The 19,363-nt window shown below is 38.6% G+C and overlaps 2 protein-coding genes across 3 annotated transcripts; both read left to right on the top strand.

Moving 5' to 3' along the window:
• Position 1: 1 nt before the first annotated feature.
• LOC112559046 (spartin-like) lies at positions 2–12,297 on the top strand. Of its 2 annotated transcripts, XM_025229895.1 has the most exons (7): positions 5–317; positions 1,286–2,117; positions 2,961–3,206; positions 4,803–4,997; positions 5,836–5,991; positions 7,578–7,668; positions 8,940–12,297. In XM_025229895.1, exons 2-7 carry the CDS (start codon positions 1,304–1,306, stop codon positions 9,166–9,168), a joined length of 1,731 nt encoding a protein of 576 aa, XP_025085680.1. In that variant the 5' UTR covers positions 5–317; positions 1,286–1,303; the 3' UTR covers positions 9,169–12,297. The 2 variants fall into 2 exon arrangements, with proteins under 2 accessions (XP_025085681.1, XP_025085680.1); XM_025229896.1 differs by lacking the exon at positions 5,836–5,991 and having other exon boundaries at positions 2–317.
• A 1,520-nt stretch (positions 12,298–13,817) lies between these two features.
• On the top strand, positions 13,818–16,523 carry LOC112559047 (polyubiquitin-B). Its single transcript, XM_025229897.1, has 2 exons — positions 13,818–13,952; positions 14,555–16,523. Exon 2 carries the CDS (start codon positions 14,580–14,582, stop codon positions 15,723–15,725), a length of 1,146 nt encoding a protein of 381 aa, XP_025085682.1. The 5' UTR covers positions 13,818–13,952; positions 14,555–14,579; the 3' UTR covers positions 15,726–16,523.
• The last annotated feature ends 2,840 nt before the right edge of the window (positions 16,524–19,363 follow it).

Here is a 19,363-nt window from a genome sequence, read left to right as displayed (position 1 = left end):
CGTCACATAAAGCCGCTCAAAAACACGACCGCGGTTGAGAAAGTACTTTTTACACAAAGGCTGTGTAAATTAGTATCACTTATAGTTTAGTTTAAGAGTATCACGGGCACTTTAAGAGCTTGTTTATAAATTATTTTGGATTTTATCCTACGTACTTTTTTTCAGTTAGAACTGTATAGGATTGTGTGGGTGAGGGATAAGCTAAATTTAGAAGCAGACGACAACAGTCATTGAGCTCACACATCACATGAGAAGGTCTGGCAATGTTTTAACATTTGCCTGGTCTCGCCGTCTGCACCTCGGATTCCCGCCATTAGGTACCATGTGATGATTTGCTAATGCTTAATATTTGCATGATGTCATATTCTGTCATGTAGGTAGCTGTATGTACCTGTAACATACATCATTTCTTAGATGGTTTCTTTTAGTGATGAGTTCTGTCCCACATTTTGTTTACACAGTGCCAGCTACCACGGAGTATGTATATTATTGTTGCTTAGACTGTAATTTCCGACACTTCTGAGTCAAGTATTATTGACTTGAGTATTTAAGCGCGGTGAGCCAGGATTTAGCCTGGGAGCCATCGCTTCAAACGCTCACAGATTTTTATTATCACATATTTTCCGCTGGATGTTTATAGAGTTATTAGGATCTGTCCGTCGACACTCCTGATGAGAAATGAAATGTTTTTTTCTGCTAGCTGTGTGGATTTTCTCGTCTGCTTGGTTCGTTAAACGCACAGCTGCATGCCCGACTTCCCACTTTAATTAATTCTTTACTTTTACTTAATTCTGTCTGTTCTGTAGTTTCGTACCCATATCCTCTATTTGCCATGCAATGCGAGTAATACGTTTGTACTAGTTTTTCATTAATTTATACCTGAGATTTATAATGATGGAAAAACTTCCCTTTTGGAGGGCTCATAACACATTGACATATATATATATAGGTTGTTATGGATGCATGACATACACCCTGAAACCACCCTAAACTAAAACCTAAAGCTACCACTAACCTAACCCATTATCCTAAATCCTACCACTAATCAAATCCATTACCCTAGATCTTACCACTAACTTAATCCATTATTCCATAGATCCAGTCCTTTTACCCATTTGTAAAATGTGTCATGGAATCATCAATTAAATCATTTAAAGTTATCACATGATGATTGTCATATATCACTGATGCAAGAACATTTAATAGCATTAGAGTGCAAGAAAAGACAATAAAACAGATGGAAATCATGTATGACAAACATTTTCTTGCTGTTTTATTTTTACAGTATAAACCAGAAAGAGTAATGGAGCATACAACACCACGACCATTATCCAGGAGATCCACACCTCCACCTCGGCCACCACCACCAGAGCTGACTGAGTCATGTTTTAGAAGTGAATCCACAGCTATGTTATTCATTGACTTCCAACAGCAACATGACAAAGCATTCAAATCTGTGGAGAAGGCATTAGCAGCTGATGAACATGGAGACACTGCTAATGCAAAAGAGTATTACTCACAGGGTCTGGTATTGCTGGATCAGGCTTTGGCTGTGGATTGTGAACATTTGGTGAATGCAACACAAGAAGAAAAAGATGAAGCAAAGATGATGCAGATGAAAATGAATAAGAGCAGACTGCAGATTGCTTATCGTCTGGAAGCTCTTCAGGCTGACAACAGACCAGCAGTTCCAGAACTGTTTGGCCAGTCAGAGGAGCTGGCAGTCAGGCTTCCATCTTATGAGGAAGCAATTCTGTCCTCTTCGTCTTCTTTATCTGATCTAACTCTTGGAGAAAGCATCAGTGCTGCAGAGCATGAAGCACAACAATTGGCCATTACTAATGGTACCCAACTGTTTTCGATTGTAGATGGGGTACAGATTTTTTTTATCACTCCACAGGGATATGTTAGCGCCCCATCATATCCATCTTCTCTTCATGTTGTCAAGTTTGAAGATCAAATTGGAAGAATTCAGGAAACATCAGCAACTTCAGAAATGCCACCAGCATTTATGCAAGTTGGAGACTGGGTCTACCCCTTGCTGCCTCAAGCATCACCAATATTACATACAACATATGGTGCTTACATATTTCCTGATTTGACCTCAGAAGAGGCAGGTGAGGCACATGTTTGTAGACATCAAAGTATGATCCATTAATAACAAAATTACCAGAAAAATATGTTATACTTTATTTAAACTATAACCACAGATAGGAGATATTTTTGCACCTTAACTCATAGTCACACTGCAAATGCATTTGTGTAGGTATGCGCAAATTAGAGATCGTTCTGCAAAAAAAAATGACGAAGGATGATATTTTTTAATTTTATTTTTTATATACAGGCTAAGGAAGTCACTGTGGATAGAATTGTTTTAAAGGTTGTTTCTGGGCTGGTGTTAAGTTGGGCAGTAATTTTCATTTCTCTAATCTTATAGTCAGTTCCTTTCCAAAATAGCAATTCTAAGATTCTCCGCAATAAAATACTTGAGATACTTCCGAGAACAAAACAGATGTAAAGGTAATTGAACATCTAGGGAAGCAGATGGATTTTTTTTTATCACCCTCCATACCTTTTTTTTTTAATAAAACTTTATTTTTTTTGGCAAGATTTTTGATGATAATGATAGAATCAGATTTTCTGTGGAAGCCTTCTTTATGACAGCTTTTTGCTGACCTTTTTGGGTATGTAGGTATTAGGAAAGATAAGCTTGAGGCGAATTCAGGCAAGAGAATTTGATTTCTACTAAGATTTTTATTGTGAAAAAAATTATACCTTACACTATTATTTTTTTTACGAGTTTTTCAAGAATATAAAATTCACGCATCAAAATGAGAAAAGTTTTTTCTCCTGGTTAGTTAACACAAGCACAACACAAATATTAATAAAAATGTTTTGAATTTGTATATTCTAGTTATTTGATGCATTACCCGGGTATGCTACATTCAACTCTTTTTCAGGTGCATCGGTGGGACTTATTTTACCAGACAATATCACTGACACAGAAAAGCACTGCCTGGAGGACATTTTGAGAAACTTCTCAGCTGTACAGGAACAGCTTGCTACTATACATCCAGAGGACCTTGTCGAGCCCTCTGCCCCGCAGGAGGACTCATCTAGTTCCATGGTAGAGGAAATCCAGATTTCACCTGATGAGGCTGGCAAACAGTCAACATCATCAAAAATCTCCAAAGGAATTATCATTGGTATGTTAGGATAGGATGATATCTGTTACATGAAAAGCTATAGTTAACCTGACAAGGAGAGGGTGTTTCTTGACCTGTACACAGGGAACTATTCTGGAGCAAATTTACTCTGATAGTTCACATGAAAAGAGAGGCATATTTTTAAGATACAGTTTGTTATGTTACACATCATTATTATATCTCATAACTGACATAGTCTCATGTGTATTTTTGCATTAAAATCAGGATTTACTTCTATAGTTATAAAAAGTGACACTATGTCTAGGGGGTTTGCCAAAAAAATAAACACACCAGCATTTCTTGGTTACATCATCTTAGTCACATCATTTCTTGCTAGTACATCCAAAGTCATATCATGTCTTACTTAGTCACATTATGTCTTTCTTAGTCATATCATGTCTTCCTATATATCTTTAGCTACATCATTTCTTGCTGATGTATCTGGACTAATCCACTTTTTACAAGGCTAACTACACATCTCAGTCAGAATATAAAATCCCTAGCGCCAATTGGTCTATTCCTCTTTGATGTTCCAGGGAAATGGACAGAAGTTCCCAAGGAGAATGTTCCACTGTAATTCTAGCTCTTACTCGTTGGGTATACTAATATAGCTCATGTTGTGTTCTCTTTTATTTCCCTACCATCTACTACACATCTGCACTTAGCTGACCTTGGAATTCACAAAAGTATTTCCAAAAGTATGTTCTCTTCAGTGTGTCATTCTGGTTCAGACTGGGTAGCTTCTCGGTCTCATTATGTTTACCCTGTGTTCTACTGCTGCTTTTGTTCCCAATACTACCGTGCACGAGATGACACAAATTTCATTCACCCAGGGATTATATATTTACTTCATTCATACCATGAGAACAAATGTACAACATATGCTGAGTCACACACACAAAGAGGTATGTAAACTGAAAATGGATTTATTTACATTATTTACACACGCAAACCTACTTTACACCTACCTAACTCCTAAACTGCTAATATGTGTCACCTACTTTTTCTAAAGCCTAATACTACATAAGTTACCAAATTAGTGATAACAGAGGGATTTTGAGGTAGGTACTTGACAGCGAACCAAAATACCTACTTGGTGCAATGGTGCTTCTCTCACGCTTAAAATGGGGTAAATGAAAAAGGGCGTGTTTTGAGGTACATGAACCACTTAAATACAAACCAAACACAGTGCAGTGGCGCTTCTTACATACTTGAAATAAAGGAAACCAATTAGGTGGGATTTTTTAAGTATGTGGTGCGTTTTCCTCATTCAAAATAGGAAAATAAAGAGAAAGAGTATTTCGAGATATGTGAGCCACTTGACAGTGGGCCAGAAGTTTTATTTATTTTTGTGGAGCGCCTTGAGCTTGCCCTTAGCGTAGGGTTAAGGCACTATACTTACTTACTGCCCGTTATGCCGGTCAGCACATAGGGCAGCGAAGGCACTATACAAGTGACCTTTATTATATTGTTATATCCTTAGTCGCATCTTTTCTTATATATCCTTAGTCGCATCATTTATTACTTATATATCCTTATTCACATCATTCTCTTGTAATTATTGAGTGTTGCAATTGTATTTGAAATCTTATATAGCATCAGAATGGATATCCTGGGGTTTGGGCAAGGGAGCACAGAAGACAGGTGAGCTGATAAACAAGGGATCAGTAAAACTGCGCACAAAACTGCAGCCTTTAGACCAGACTAGACCAGTCAACCCTCACATTCAAAAAGGCATGGACTATGCTCGAAAGGCATCACATGCTGCCCAGCTAGTGAGTGGCTTTATAGGTATGCTGGCTTAAGTATACCAATTTGAACTTGGTGTTTTCCGGACCTCATTGTATGCCGTTGCCTTATTTTGTACTGAGTTATCACAGTAGTAGCTTATAAGAATGTGATTGATATTGAAGTAAAATTGATTTGTGAATTGATTAGATTCATGGACATGCTGACATACAATCACGTTAAGCTATGAAGCTTAGAAATGTCTCGTTATACTACCTGTTTCTATTGTCTAATTCTTTAATAATACAGTCTTAACTCTTCATTTTGCCATCTATTATCTTGCTAGCCCTGCATCTCACTATACAATTAGACATTACGTAGCACTGTTTTTTATTATATTAACAGTTATATTTAATTCTGTATTAACATAACTCCTGTTTGGGTCAGAATGTGAGCTGTTTATGCTTTGAACAAAACTGAGCTTTTTAAAAGCTTTAACACATTCACAACGGAGCACTGAGTGGCTGCGAAGCAAATTTTCACCGGTGTTTTAAAAAATTCATACCTGTTAACCTACAAAAAAGACAACTATATGTGATACACCGTGTAAAAGAGCATTTTAAAAACATTTGCGTGGTGTTAATTTTAAGAATTATAGGTTCTGATTTCTTTAGTAAGCTCACATCAAAGATCATAACTGTATGGGGCAGAGAATTCAGAAATCGGGCAATCGAAAGAGGAATGTATCCTAAAGGTTCCCATGTTTTCTCCCTTATGTATTCATTCATTTATGCACAGGGTTACAAAATTAAGACACTACACTAATTACAGAAGTTACGTGTGTCGGCCTTCTAGAGCCCGACACGTCACGATAATGTATTTAAAAATTTTGGTTTGACAGTTTCCCAGCTAGGGAAGGCAACTGTGGCTCTAGGCAAACAACTTGCTCCTCATATTCGGGAACAAGGAAAGAAGATTCTGCCAAGTTCAATGAAAACCAGTGAATCGCAGTCCAAACTGAACAGTGTTTTAGAAGTGGCAGCAAGTGGAGTACAAGGTATAGACAATGCTTGTTGCAGTGACATCTACAAAACTTGTGCTGAAACAATTCCTCTTTTATCTTTGACATTCTGCTTGCAAAGCATATGATTTGGTTTTGTTATCCCATCATAATTTCTACACCCACACCCTCCACGCACCTCATCTTTTGTTCAGGCAGTTTGCAATATTCATCAACCCATAAAATAGATAAAATTGCTTCCAGGAAAAGACCTTACTTAAGCAAGGTCCTGAATTGCAGCACTTACTTTTGCCTGATGAGAAGAGCACAGATGGTTGGCTGGGTGAAATGGGTTGCTAATTACACTTAGTTTTTTGGACTTTATGTCTAGGTGTCAACAGATGGTAGTTTGCAAGCAACGATCTTTGATGCACATCTATCAACGTGCACTTATAGCATCTCATACTTATGCACGGTTGATCCATGACACACATTACATTCTGTACCAGTCTTCTGAATGGTTATTGTCCAAGATAAAAGGGTCCATGTCAAGGATGAGACATACACTTTGAATTGGCCTTCTCAGGTATGGCCACTTTAGTGTCCAATTTGCAGGGGAAAGCCCTTGGTATCTACCACATCTTATGTGCTCAAAGAACAGTACTGTATGAGAACTTGAAAAAAAATTGCTTTTGGAATTCCAATTTACCAAAGAAAGGTACAGGGTGAGATTCTGAACAGTTCGGCCTGAGGCTGTTGAGTCGATGGCTGCCTTCCTGAGCTATTGCATGGGCTTCATGATCACACAGCAGGCACACACATACTTACCATGCATTCAAGGGGAATAAACCCGATTCCAGACAGTGCACATGCTGTAAAAACCTTTTTTCAGTCTGCATTGGCCATGTCTGTCAGCCTTCCAATAGCAACAGCCATAGTGACAAGAGTACTGTCAAACAGTTTTGAAAATGTGCACAGAACCACAGTAAAGAAGAGGTAAAACCAAACATAGCACAGCACCTTCACAAGGAACACATAAAAAATCAAACGACCTTGAAAGCCGACTAGTTTACTCAATAAAAACAGGATAGGATGTTGTATGTCAATCTTCCTTGAGAAAAATTTAACAAAATTGAGCATAACTTTCCTGTGGAGTGTCTTAAGAAGAGCATGACCTAGCCTAGAGTCCAGGTAACTTTGCAAAAGCATTTTCACTAAAACTGCTTTTTTGTAGCATTCTTGCAATACTTCTGGGAGGCTTCATAACTGCTGTTTAATGTCATGCAATGGACATTTTTAGAAGCAAGTTTAAGGTCTGCTCAGGCAGGCCTATAAGTATAATATTTCTCTCACCCACCTGCTATATATATATATTCTTTTTTATGAAGGTGTTTAAGCTGTTGCTTCAATATATAGCTTCAATAGACATATATATAGCTTCAGTATGCTATGCCCTAGACAGTGGCAGCAGAGCTATGAGGCTACTTACCCTTGCCTTACCTCACAATAGTTTAAAATTGAAAAAGGTAAGCAGTTAAAAATAATGAAATGTCTTTATGACAGAATGGCTATGACAGAATGGCATGTGAAGATGTGTTAATACTTGGAAGATCAAAAGTAACTTGCTGTTTGTGTTTATGAAGGGTTTGGGACTGTATACCTCAGTCTTGAAAAAGCAGCCAAAGCTCTGGCCAGAAGCTTAGCCAATGAAACAGTGAGCATCATCCATCACAGGTGAGACATATTTACTAGTGTGGACTTCCTGTCTTTAAGACATCGATCATTTCTTTGGTTATGGATCAAGGTGGATTTGAGATTTTTCATTATTGTTACTCATACCGTGTTACGATTAATTTTACTTCAAGAAAAATATGGCTATTGTTACAATGTTTTTGTAAACTGTATTCATGAAAGTAATCCTTTAGCACAGTGATGCCCAACCTTTTTCGGCCTGCGGGCCATATCCATTTCGGACAGCCGTGTCGCGGGCCATATCCATTTCGGACAGCCGTGTCGCGGGCCACTTCACCGCAAAAATACAAAAAGGAAAAAAAAATAGAGCAGATACCATTTTTTATTAGAAATAAGTTATACTTACCATTAATTATGTACTAATTAGTGGGATATTTGAAGTTGTTTTCCCGAAACCAACTTCTGAATCTCCGGCCTCATCGTAGAGACACCAAGTCGGAGCACTGAATCGACATATTCGTCCATCGAAAAAAAGATTGAGAGACGCCCCTACGTGGGGATAAATACTTCTTCTTCCTTTTTTTTCGTTTTTTTATGTCTTCATTTATTACTAACATGCCGATTTCCTGCACTGTGGGCAGAAGTTTCGCGGGCCGGATGGCACCGAGTCGCGGGCCGGATATGGCCCGCGGGCCGTAGGTTGTGCATCCCTGCTTTAGCACATACATTTTTGCCATCAGAAAACAAGAAACTTCTGTTGAAATAACAAGAAGTAGGAAATCAGCTTGTGGTGTGGTAAATAAAATTTGTTTGCATTATTTTGGACATCATAGTTCCTCAGGTATAGTTCTATGGTTGCAGTACACCCCAGCAAGACATCTCTTTGGAAACATAAAAGGTTTGGTAGTAATCCTCTAAAACTGGACCTCAAATGTGTTATTTTGTAGCTTTGCAATGTGGTGTTCTTCCATACTATTTTAAAAAAATCATCCACTTCCACTGGCTGCACAAGATCTCAAATGAAGAAGAACATCATTCATTCACAAGAGAGAGATGGCCGCCAAACAAAGTCGAGAGGAGTTTGTCAAAATACAATTTTGCTTACTGTTCCAGAATGGCAAATTCACAGGGAAATACAACCAGTCAAATTCTGTACATAGGCCTTGCATCTGGAAATTGCATTTGTAGGAAATGCTGTCGGACCACTTAACACTTGTTCTGTGTAAATCTTTTTCTTTGCCCTTTCCATGTGGCCTTCTTACTCTCCAGGTTTTAATGTTCATACAACCCAGGTAATGCTGTTTTTGTTACAGGTACGGTGAGGAGGCAGGCATGCTAACAGAGAACACCTTGTATACTGCAGGCAATGTAGTTGCAACAGGTTACAATATTAATCATCTTGGTGTGAAAGCCATTGCCAAACAAGCTGCCAAAAACACAAGCAAAGCACTGATTTGCAGCTCACAAAATGGGCACATGAATCAAAGTGCATCAGACAGTGATACATTCATGACAGATGAAAAGGATAAAAAAAAAAGATAAAGGAAGAGTTCCATAACTATTTCAGTTGTTAAAAAAATTACAGAGCTATGATGTAATGATACAAATTGTCACTTTTGTCTGATTGACTCATCTCTACTCTTAAAAATATTTATATCCATGCATACAGGTGTACATGAATGAACAGACATGCATGTACCTATTTGATAATAAGAGAAAAATGAAGGCATGCTAGAAATATTTTGTGGTTTTGTGCTGTTTTTAAATAGCCATTGCCATAATTTCTTCAGACCTAAATGAGAGCAGATCAGGAGAATCTTAGGAAGCAGTTGGGTGAATAGATTTCAATTATTTTGTTTTATGGTGTATTTTATAGTGGAACAGTGTCTAAAAACACTTGAATGTGCAGGTCAAGTTGGAGTGGTGAGCAATGAAAAGTACACACACATGCAATTCATGAAATTCAATGCATACATATATGGCAGTTAGCTTAAAAAAGTATCACCAAGAACAAAATAAAATTTGCAAACTATAAAAACACAGAGAAAGTGGGAGGGGTAAGAAGCCTTGAGAAGAGGAGGAGAGCATCAGTTTCTGGAGAGGATAGGTGGGTTTAAAGACCACCTTCAGGGTCAAAAGTGATTTCTGTAGGTTGCAAGAAGGCTAAGGCATTTTCACCAGGGGCAAGATGGGCAGGATTTTTTCCAAATATTTCCTATCTGATGCACGGCACAAAGAGGCTTGGAAACCAGAACAACTCACTTGGTGGATAGGGTGTCATAGGTATCTAAGAGCCAGACCATGAAAGCAATGAGAACACAGAATGGCATCTTAGTTCAAGCTGGCAACCAAGGATATGATGTTTGAATTATACGTATAAACCATATGAGGACAGGTTTTTTTGTAACTGGCTCTAAGGATCATATAAATCACTGATAGATTTACCATTAAGGTTTATATGCTGTTTATATTGAGTATATGTTTGTTGTGTGTGCATTGTCTCAGTATTGTTACATTTACTAAGATTTAAAAAACTTTATTTATCTTTTTCTCATATGCCTAAGCATTTTTCTATCTTGATTTTAATGAGAGATGTAGATCTACATTTTTTAAGCAGGCAAGATCCTGTGCTGTGTTCCTGTTGGTAACTTTGGAGGTAAAACATTATTATAATGAAAAAAGGACCTTCATACTATTTGTAACAGACAGTTCAAAAAGTTTCCACAATTCTTTGGGATGATAGACATGTCTTATCAGAAGGGTTTCATCAGTTCCCTTGGGGACCCAATTCTGTGTGTCTGCATGCAGGACTGACTACTTGTGGCTGTCCTTTATTGTTTTTGCCATGCAGCTTCTGAACACTACTATGTGTGATTATTGCTATACCTATAGTTCATGATCATCATGACCATGTCAATCAACATAACTTGGGCCACTTCCTATTTAATTTTGCTGAATCTCTCAGTGTGAGCATGGTATCAAGGATTTTTCCTATGATGTGGTCACACATTTACTACTGTATGCAAGTTGGAACAAGATAGAATTCAGTTTTGAATTGCTGTCTTCTTGTAACATGAACTTATTTTGTAACATAATAATAATAAACTTGTGATTTATACAGCACATAATCACGCTCACAAAGAAGCATGCTCTCAGCACTTTAGACAAGTAGGAGACATGGACAGAAGGAGAAACAACTATGGAGACAAGTTATAAAAGACAAACATAGAAGACACAGAGAAATCAGGGAACCAACTTAAAGGATGGCAAGTGTCATAAATCCATGGAGGAAGATGAGCAGCTAATATCTTTTTTTGGTAGCATCTTTTTTTTGTCTTTCTTCATAGCTCCTGTAAAAATATATATACATGTATATACATGCACACAAGATATAGATGCTCCTAATCTACATTTACATATAGTAAATTTTACCATAACTATTGTACAATCCATGATAGTGTTCCTGCAAATCAAAGTAATGATGTTTAAACTGTAGAAATTACATGTTTTTGCATAATCTGTGATTTTTCAAAAATGGTTTCGTGGGTCTTTGTTAGAGTTCAGCTGTTGAGTAAGTGTCCCGGGAAATTTTTGACAATGGCCAGAATTTACCGCATACCCAGCAGTGTTTTACATTAGTGTGTTTCATTTAAATGTCTGCAGGCAACATAATCACAAGTATTAAGTCATACATAACTGAAATTTCTCAATTTAAGGTACAAGGAGAATTTTATTTAAGAAATTTCAAAATCATACACATAAGAAATGTGAATGCATACATCATGCAATATATTTACTGGAACAGCAAATTATATGGGTTGGTAAAATGCAGGGATGTGTACTCACTTTGTAATATATTTGTATATACATGGGATGCAATGTGCAAAATATTTGCATGAGGTTAAGCAGTGTAATTTTTAACTGGCTGGTGGCATAGAAATACAAATGTACACACTGAATCATATAAATGCACACAAAAGTAATTAAGATAAGGTAAATTGCTGAAATCCTACATGCTAAAAGTGCATGGAAAAAATTTAAAAAAACACAAACATCTGTGATAATCTACTGTTTCCCCATTTTATAATGCTAAGAAAAGCATGATTTGTATGAGCACATTACCAAAAAAAACCTCTATTGGCATCATATATATACTACCAATTACAAAGCAGTGTCACATAAAACATTATCTTGCAAGCAAGCTCAATATCAGTATGATTCTATTTTATTTTTCCATTCTTCATTGATCATAAATGTGGGAGTGTGCAGCTAATTCCAAATCTAGTATCATCTATACATTTTGATCAGCCCATGAGGTCTGGTTTCAAGATGGCACTTGCAAGGTCCATAAGGAAAACAGTAGATTAATTACCAGTTTAGTATATGTGCAGAAAACCCTTTACATAATGATAGCAAATTAAATCATTCGCAGAATTCTAGAACTTGTGAAGATAACACTGGGTGGGCTTCAGATAATATATCAAAGGATAACTAAGGCAAAATGTTTCAAGTAAAAGGTAAGAAAAAATGGCTATGTTTAGTCCCCTAACATTGTAACGGGTGAACTCTTGGATTCGATCACACCATTTAAAATGTCACTTAATGGACCACAAAAAATGCCTCACTTAAGGTGTGCTTTCCATATATTAAAAAAATATTTAAAAAATCAAATCAGACTTTATTGTCTGTCAAGGAGACCCAGGACAGAAATTTGTCTTCGCTCACAAGGGCAGGCATACATACTCATACAGACATTTAACACAGAGGAGTAAAGATGCAAGTAGTTTGGATCTCCGTCAAATGGTAATGAAATTTCAATACTTTAAATTTCTATGCATATATTAAATAAATGAGATGGCATTGTAGATTGCAACGAAATGTCCGAACTCCATTTTCTTCCTCCTAGTACTAGTTTCTTTGTCAAGGCTGTGTTGAATGTACTGACTCGGATGACTTTTAGAAGCATGTCCTAATCTGGACGACTTAGTAAACACCATCACTTTGTATATCTCCGTCTGTGTAGATTGCACCATTCCATCAAAGCAGTTTATGTTTTATCCTAACAACAAACCTTGGGTGACCAAGGGCCTAAAAGCAGTGCTTAACAAAAAGAAATGTATAGACCACCTAAACATTAATAACGCCCTAAACAAAATACCCGATGGTAGAAACACTCGTATACATGTATTCAACTTCGGAATTCCCTTCCACATCTTTGCCCTGTCTGAAGCCCTGGTAACGGAACTTTTATCTCGATCATAACGATATCGCTATTCCTGGTTATGCACTGTAGAACGTCGGCACCAAGAAAGCAGACACGAAACTGGTTAAATCACCTACATCAGCACCTCATTCAATACTATGCGCTTGCACCACCTTGAAAGCTTCAACGTACATTCAATCTGGCTACAAATAAAACTAAAAAATATATGGCTTCACTTCTTAGAAACCCTAACGAACGGACCACTTCAGCTCGATCATGTTTAATTAGATACTGTGCACCTTGAATCTCATGAATACATGCAGCAGACTTCAACATCGACCTCCTCAAACTGAATAAACAATGGAATATTTATGAATTCTCCTTGGGAGCTTCCGTCCTCTTCGCTGGAAGACCATTTAAAGAGGATGGAACAGACTGATGGCGCTTTAGGGCTAAGTATGACCATGGTGACTGCATGGCGACTTGAAATTGCCTGAAGTCACGATATGCGTTAATTATCACTTATGTTAGGGGCGACTATATATCTTGTATATATATATATGTTTAATTAATTTATGTCTATAGAAGCCACCGACCATGCACATTTTGTGGCGGTAGCGCCGGAGGTCAACAAGTAAAACTACATGTTATATACTGTCACAGAAGTACATTTAGTTTTGAATTGTAATGAAACAAATGCGGCAATTTAAATTTGAAATTCATAGTACTGAGTGATTTTTAGGCCTTGGTGGTCCGCCCATATTTTGAGAACCGAAATACTTTGAGAACGACGTACTGGTGTAGGATGTGCACGTATCATATATATATATGCACTCCTTTAAACCCTGTCAGCTCCCGACAATCCACACAACACTAACGGACCTTAGTTAAGTTACAAGTCTTTCAATCACTTTTATCACATTAGCATTTATTATTTTATTTCTGACCACAGTAATAACCCCGTAAACACACTCATATAACGCCAACGTCGACAAAGCGGTTGGGTGCAGTGTCTATTTTTAGACCCTGACGTGTGCTGTTGGCGCAGGCGTGTAGGGGCACGTGACGCTGTACTTCACTTCCTGTCGCCAGCAGACGGAGGGCAAATAAACGCTTCGAAAAGGTTCGTCTCTACTTATTCATTTTGCCACTTCTGCCTTGGAGAAACGTTAATCTTTTGAGATCATTATGTAGTTTTTTTCAGAATCTTGATTGCGATTTTGGTGTCGTTTCACGTGAGAACGCTTTTTGTTTTTCTTTTGTGAATTTCAACCGTTGGAGATATCTTCCTTGTTGCGCCATTTTGAAATAGTGTGTCATGTAACTTGAAGGGATATGGCTAATTAAGTTTATGCTGCTAGCACGCTGAGAAAAGTGTTGCAAATATTCACTTTGGAAAAAAACTCAGTTTTTGTAAAGAAACACTTTGATGGTTGTAGCCGCATGCGTAACTTATACAAAATTCATTTCTCACGTACATTATTAACTTAAGGTTTACAGATTGTTGGGAAAGGGGACATGAAAATTCCATTTTTATCGTCCACAGTCTTCCAAATATTTTTAATGTCAAAGAACTACCTCTCGCTGTTTTAAGACCAAATTGACTTAACCTTTAAGGGAAAGATTTTGAAATTGTTAAGAGGTAACTGTGTACAGTTTGCGTGCGCAACAGCCTCGTAAACTGAATTAATATCGAAGTGAAAATTTGGCCTTTTCATTTTTCAGATAAGAAAAAAAAGCATAAAGGAAAATGCAGATCTTTGTCAAGACACTGACAGGCAAAACGATCACTTTGGAGGTGGAACCATCTGACACCATTGAGAATGTCAAGGCCAAAATCCAAGACAAGGAGGGCATCCCACCAGACCAGCAGCGTTTGATCTTTGCTGGCAAGCAGTTAGAAGACGGCCGCACTCTGTCAGACTACAACATCCAGAAAGAGTCCACCCTTCACTTGGTTCTGCGCCTGCGTGGTGGCATGCAGATCTTTGTAAAGACCCTGACTGGCAAGACAATCACACTGGAGGTGGAGCCATCTGACACCATTGAGAATGTCAAGGCCAAAATCCAAGACAAGGAGGGCATCCCACCAGACCAGCAGCGTTTGATCTTTGCTGGCAAGCAGTTAGAAGACGGCCGCACTCTGTCAGACTACAACATCCAGAAAGAGTCCACCCTTCACTTGGTTCTGCGCCTGCGTGGTGGCATGCAGATCTTTGTAAAGACCCTGACTGGCAAGACAATCACACTGGAGGTGGAGCCATCTGACACCATTGAGAATGTCAAGGCCAAAATCCAAGACAAGGAGGGCATCCCACCAGACCAGCAGCGTTTGATCTTTGCTGGCAAGCAGTTAGAAGACGGCCGCACTCTGTCAGACTACAACATCCAGAAAGAGTCCACCCTCCACTTGGTTCTGCGCCTGCGTGGTGGCATGCAGATCTTTGTAAAGACCCTGACTGGCAAGACAATCACACTGGAGGTGGAGCCATCTGACACCATTGAGAATGTCAAGGCCAAAATCCAAGACAAGGAGGGCATCCCACCAGACCAGCAGCGTTTGATCTTTGCTGGCAAGCAGTTAGAAGACGGCCGCACTCTGTCAGACTACAACATCCAGAAAGAGTCCACCCTTCACTTGGTTCTGCGCCTGCGTGGTGGCATGCAGATCTTTGTAAAGACCCTGACTGGCAAGACAATCACACTAGAGGTGGAGCCATCTGACACCATTGAGAATGTCAAGGCCAAAATCCAAGACAAGGAGGGCATCCCACCAGACCAGCAGCGTTTGATCTTTGCTGGCAAGCAGTTAGAAGACGGCCGCACTCTGTCAGACTACAACATCCAGAAAGAGTCTACCCTTCACTTGGTTCTGCGCCTGCGTGGTGGCTATTAAATAAATATTTGTTAGCGAAAAGTTCCTTATTGATGTGACCTTTAATCACTCTAGTCTTTCTCATCTTGCTTTTCGGCATATTTGCTCCTCTTTTGTTCTTGAAGTAAGTTTCATTTGCTTGTGTCTTTGGACTTTTTTAATTACAGCTAATTCTGCATATCTATGAAACTCTTCGATAATAATATTGATCAGTTGAAATTAAAACTACAGTGATAGCAGATTGGTCAGTTGCTGTTGAAGACCATGCGAAAATGTGTGCATATATGGTTCACTACCAATTGTCCCAGGGGAATCTAGTGGTTCAATGGTTAGTGCCTGTACTCCAGTACTGTGGAAGGTTGGCTGTTCTTTCTCTGCATGTGGTTCACAAGGCTGGCTGCTTTGCTATGATATCGCCTTAGTTGCTGGCTCAGCGTAATGATTACTGACCCACCCATTGCCATATAGTATTGAGGCATTCTGCTAAGCCATGTAAATTTAATGTTTTTAGTACTGCGAAAATTTTGTTTTCAAATGCCCTATTAATCCTTCGGAATTGAGATATCTCTGTTACACCTGATCGGTTAAGATACGGCTAGAAGGAAATAGACATAATGGGGATCTGATCTTGTAGTCTTCAGTCACGATGAATATCTCCTTGTAATCTTCCTAACTGCTCCGACAACTTGAATCTTACTCTTTGCTTCATGTAATTGTTTCTTGCTGCTATTCAGAAAGCTGTTTTTGGAAATATTTTTGAATGCTCTGGATCTTTAACAGGTGCTTGTGTTGCAAATAAAAATGCTTTTGCACCAATCAGCTGTTCTTCTGACTTTTTGAAAATTTAATGTTTCAGTTACATGAACAGTCTGTTTTATAAACATGTAGCAGCACCAGTTTGCAAAAGGTATGCTTCTTGGACCGAAACTTAATTGTGGTCTGAAGCTAGAAATCATCCGTGCAAGCAAGATGACAGCTATTTCTCTTGGACCTGTATTACTGTATATCCTACAAACCCTCTTCAATCCAGCTCTCGGCAACTGTGTGTAACTTCTGACGGACAATACAAAATGTCATGACAGTTGAAATGCGTTTGAGGGTTTCTTCATGCGGACAGCCATCACCATCTTCAATAATAAACACAGTGACTCCCAGGATTTTGTATTCAGAATTAGCTAGTATTCTTAGCATTAGTGTCCTTACAGAGTGTTAATATACACAACTTGTGAAAGTACTATGTGAGCCAAAAACATGTATTTCTGGTCTTGTGCCTAACAGACTTATTTTTTTTGGGGGAGGGGGGGTAAAAAAATTTACAAAATTCCTGCATGGACTGATAGCAATCTAGCTGTGATGCAACCCCAATAGTTAGTAAAGCTTACAGACCCTGCTCGAACTGTGTATTGATATCCACCTGATGAACCACTTGCAGCGCACTGCACAGTAGCCTCTGAAATTAGGGATGTCATCCATACTCCTAACAACTGCTACATCGTTTGAAGACTCTAACAGTTAACCATAAACAGAAAGGCCAAAAGCTGAAACAGCAAGAGAAAAATGTTAAATGATATTTCTTACAGTTCCTCTCACTTTCCTCTTGTGTGTTATCAAAGATGCCAAAGGAACATACCTTACCATGTCAAACGCCACTACTGGAATGAGTGGAATGCCTTCCATCAGCAAACTACCATCCACAGACAAGCAGTGCACATCACAAACCCTAATCAGAAAAAGTAGTGAAACAAGAAATGGGGAAGTAGTGGAGTGGTTAGAGCCAGAGGTACATATTCCACCATTTGGCACAGCAGACTGCTCTACCCAACCCAGCTGTCAGAAATGGAGACCTGATTCCATAGAGAGCTGGAGGAAGGTAAAGCAGTGAGAGAGAGGAGATAAGCACCACCCTCTCAAACAAATCTCAGAAAAGTGAGGTCTCTAACACCTCACCCGCCATCCCACAACAATCTTCGCAGTGTGCTTCTGGGAGCTTAACCACAGACATTAAAGAAGTGTGTGTAGGCTACAGACAAAACAATCTGTTGAAAATGTTCAAAGAATCGAACTCTTGACTTCTTTTCATCACTGCTACAAATACAAAATTATAATAGCAGCAAGTTACATCTGTTTCAGAAACTCTACTGCTTATGTAGACATTCCAAATAAAATAGTGCAATAAATAAATCCTTATCACAGGAAAATATCAGTAAGAATTGAAGACCAAACTTCCAAAGAGGTATGGCTTGACAATGGCATCCCACAGGGTAGTGTTCTGTCCCTTACAGCTCAACATAATGATTACAGACCTCTAGATAACTTTAAAACACGTAAAAATCCAACAGTTTGCAGGAAAAGAACCACACTTCTACAACCACAGATAGACTTTAACTTCAGCAAATATAGCAAAGAAAACAATCACTTCTGTAACAATACATAAACTAAGCCCTGTTTATAAAGCCTATACACAGATATAAATTGATGGATCTCATGACCAAGAGACGTGTGCAACTGGACTGCGAGTTTACTCTCCCAACAGCATGCCTATATCTGTCACACTCCCAATGCATCCTTTTATCTCCACATCTGAGCTAGCTGCCATACAGAGAGCTCTCCTTACATTACAACCAAACATGAAAACAACAATACCTTGTAATATCAGACTCACTGTCACCCCTCTAGGCGCTAAAAACATATCAAATAACAGAATAGACATAGTATATGAGATGCTGTCTCATAAACAAAATAATGAAATTTGAGATGTATAGTTCCTTCGGATCCCCTTCCATACTGAAATGAAAAGAAATAAAGAGTCTGATCAACTAGACAGCGAGCCAAACAAAATGCCAATTTTGAAGTCATCCGTCTAAACATTCATATTTCACCACCAGAAATAAGAATATCCATAAAGTCTGCAATAAAAAAGTGGCAAGAGAATAGCAGAAGTGAAGGTAAAGGAACTAGAAGACTGCTAGATTACCAACCTAATATAATACTCTGCTTTACTTCAAATGAAATACTGGTCCCACCAAGACGTAGCACCTCTCACGTGATGTTAGGGTGCAAACATACAAGATAATGGAAAACTCACACAAGTCTTAGACAAATATAGAATGACACCAGATCTTAATAGCTGCCTCAACCCACTCAAGCAGTTGTGGTATATACAGTATACAGTCAATAATAGCTCGACGGCGACAGCCAGAGTGCCAGTGACACGACCATTACAACCCCCTTGCATTCAATTGTGATCGTAGATTACCTTTTGCCAAATAGCAGTTTGCTTATAAGACGATTGCCATTATCTACATGTAATATATATATAACGCAATGTTGACAGCGAACTGAACAAGAGAGCAAGTGCGCTCAGCATAGACTCTAGCACAGTGGTTTTTAACCGGGGTTCTATCGAACCCTAGGGGTTCGGTGAGTCGGTCTCAGGGGTTCGCGGAGCCTCCCCCACAGAGGTAAAGACACACCCGACTGATTATGTAAATTCGTGATGACACTAAAGAAGGGTTCGGTGAATGTGCATATGAAACTGGTGGGTTCGGTACCTCAAACAAAGTTAAGAACCACTGCTCTAAAAGTTTTTAAAGCTGCATGGTGCCGAAACGAGTATTTCGTTCTTGTCTCAGACGTCCGTTATATAGTAACCTGAACTA

The sequence above is a fragment of the Pomacea canaliculata genome, linkage group LG3, assembly GCF_003073045.1.
Source record: "Pomacea canaliculata isolate SZHN2017 linkage group LG3, ASM307304v1, whole genome shotgun sequence".
Lineage (NCBI taxonomy): Eukaryota > Metazoa > Mollusca > Gastropoda > Architaenioglossa > Ampullariidae > Pomacea > Pomacea canaliculata.
Note: the sequence above shows the minus strand (reverse complement) of the source record. Positions and strands in the feature narration are given on the sequence as shown.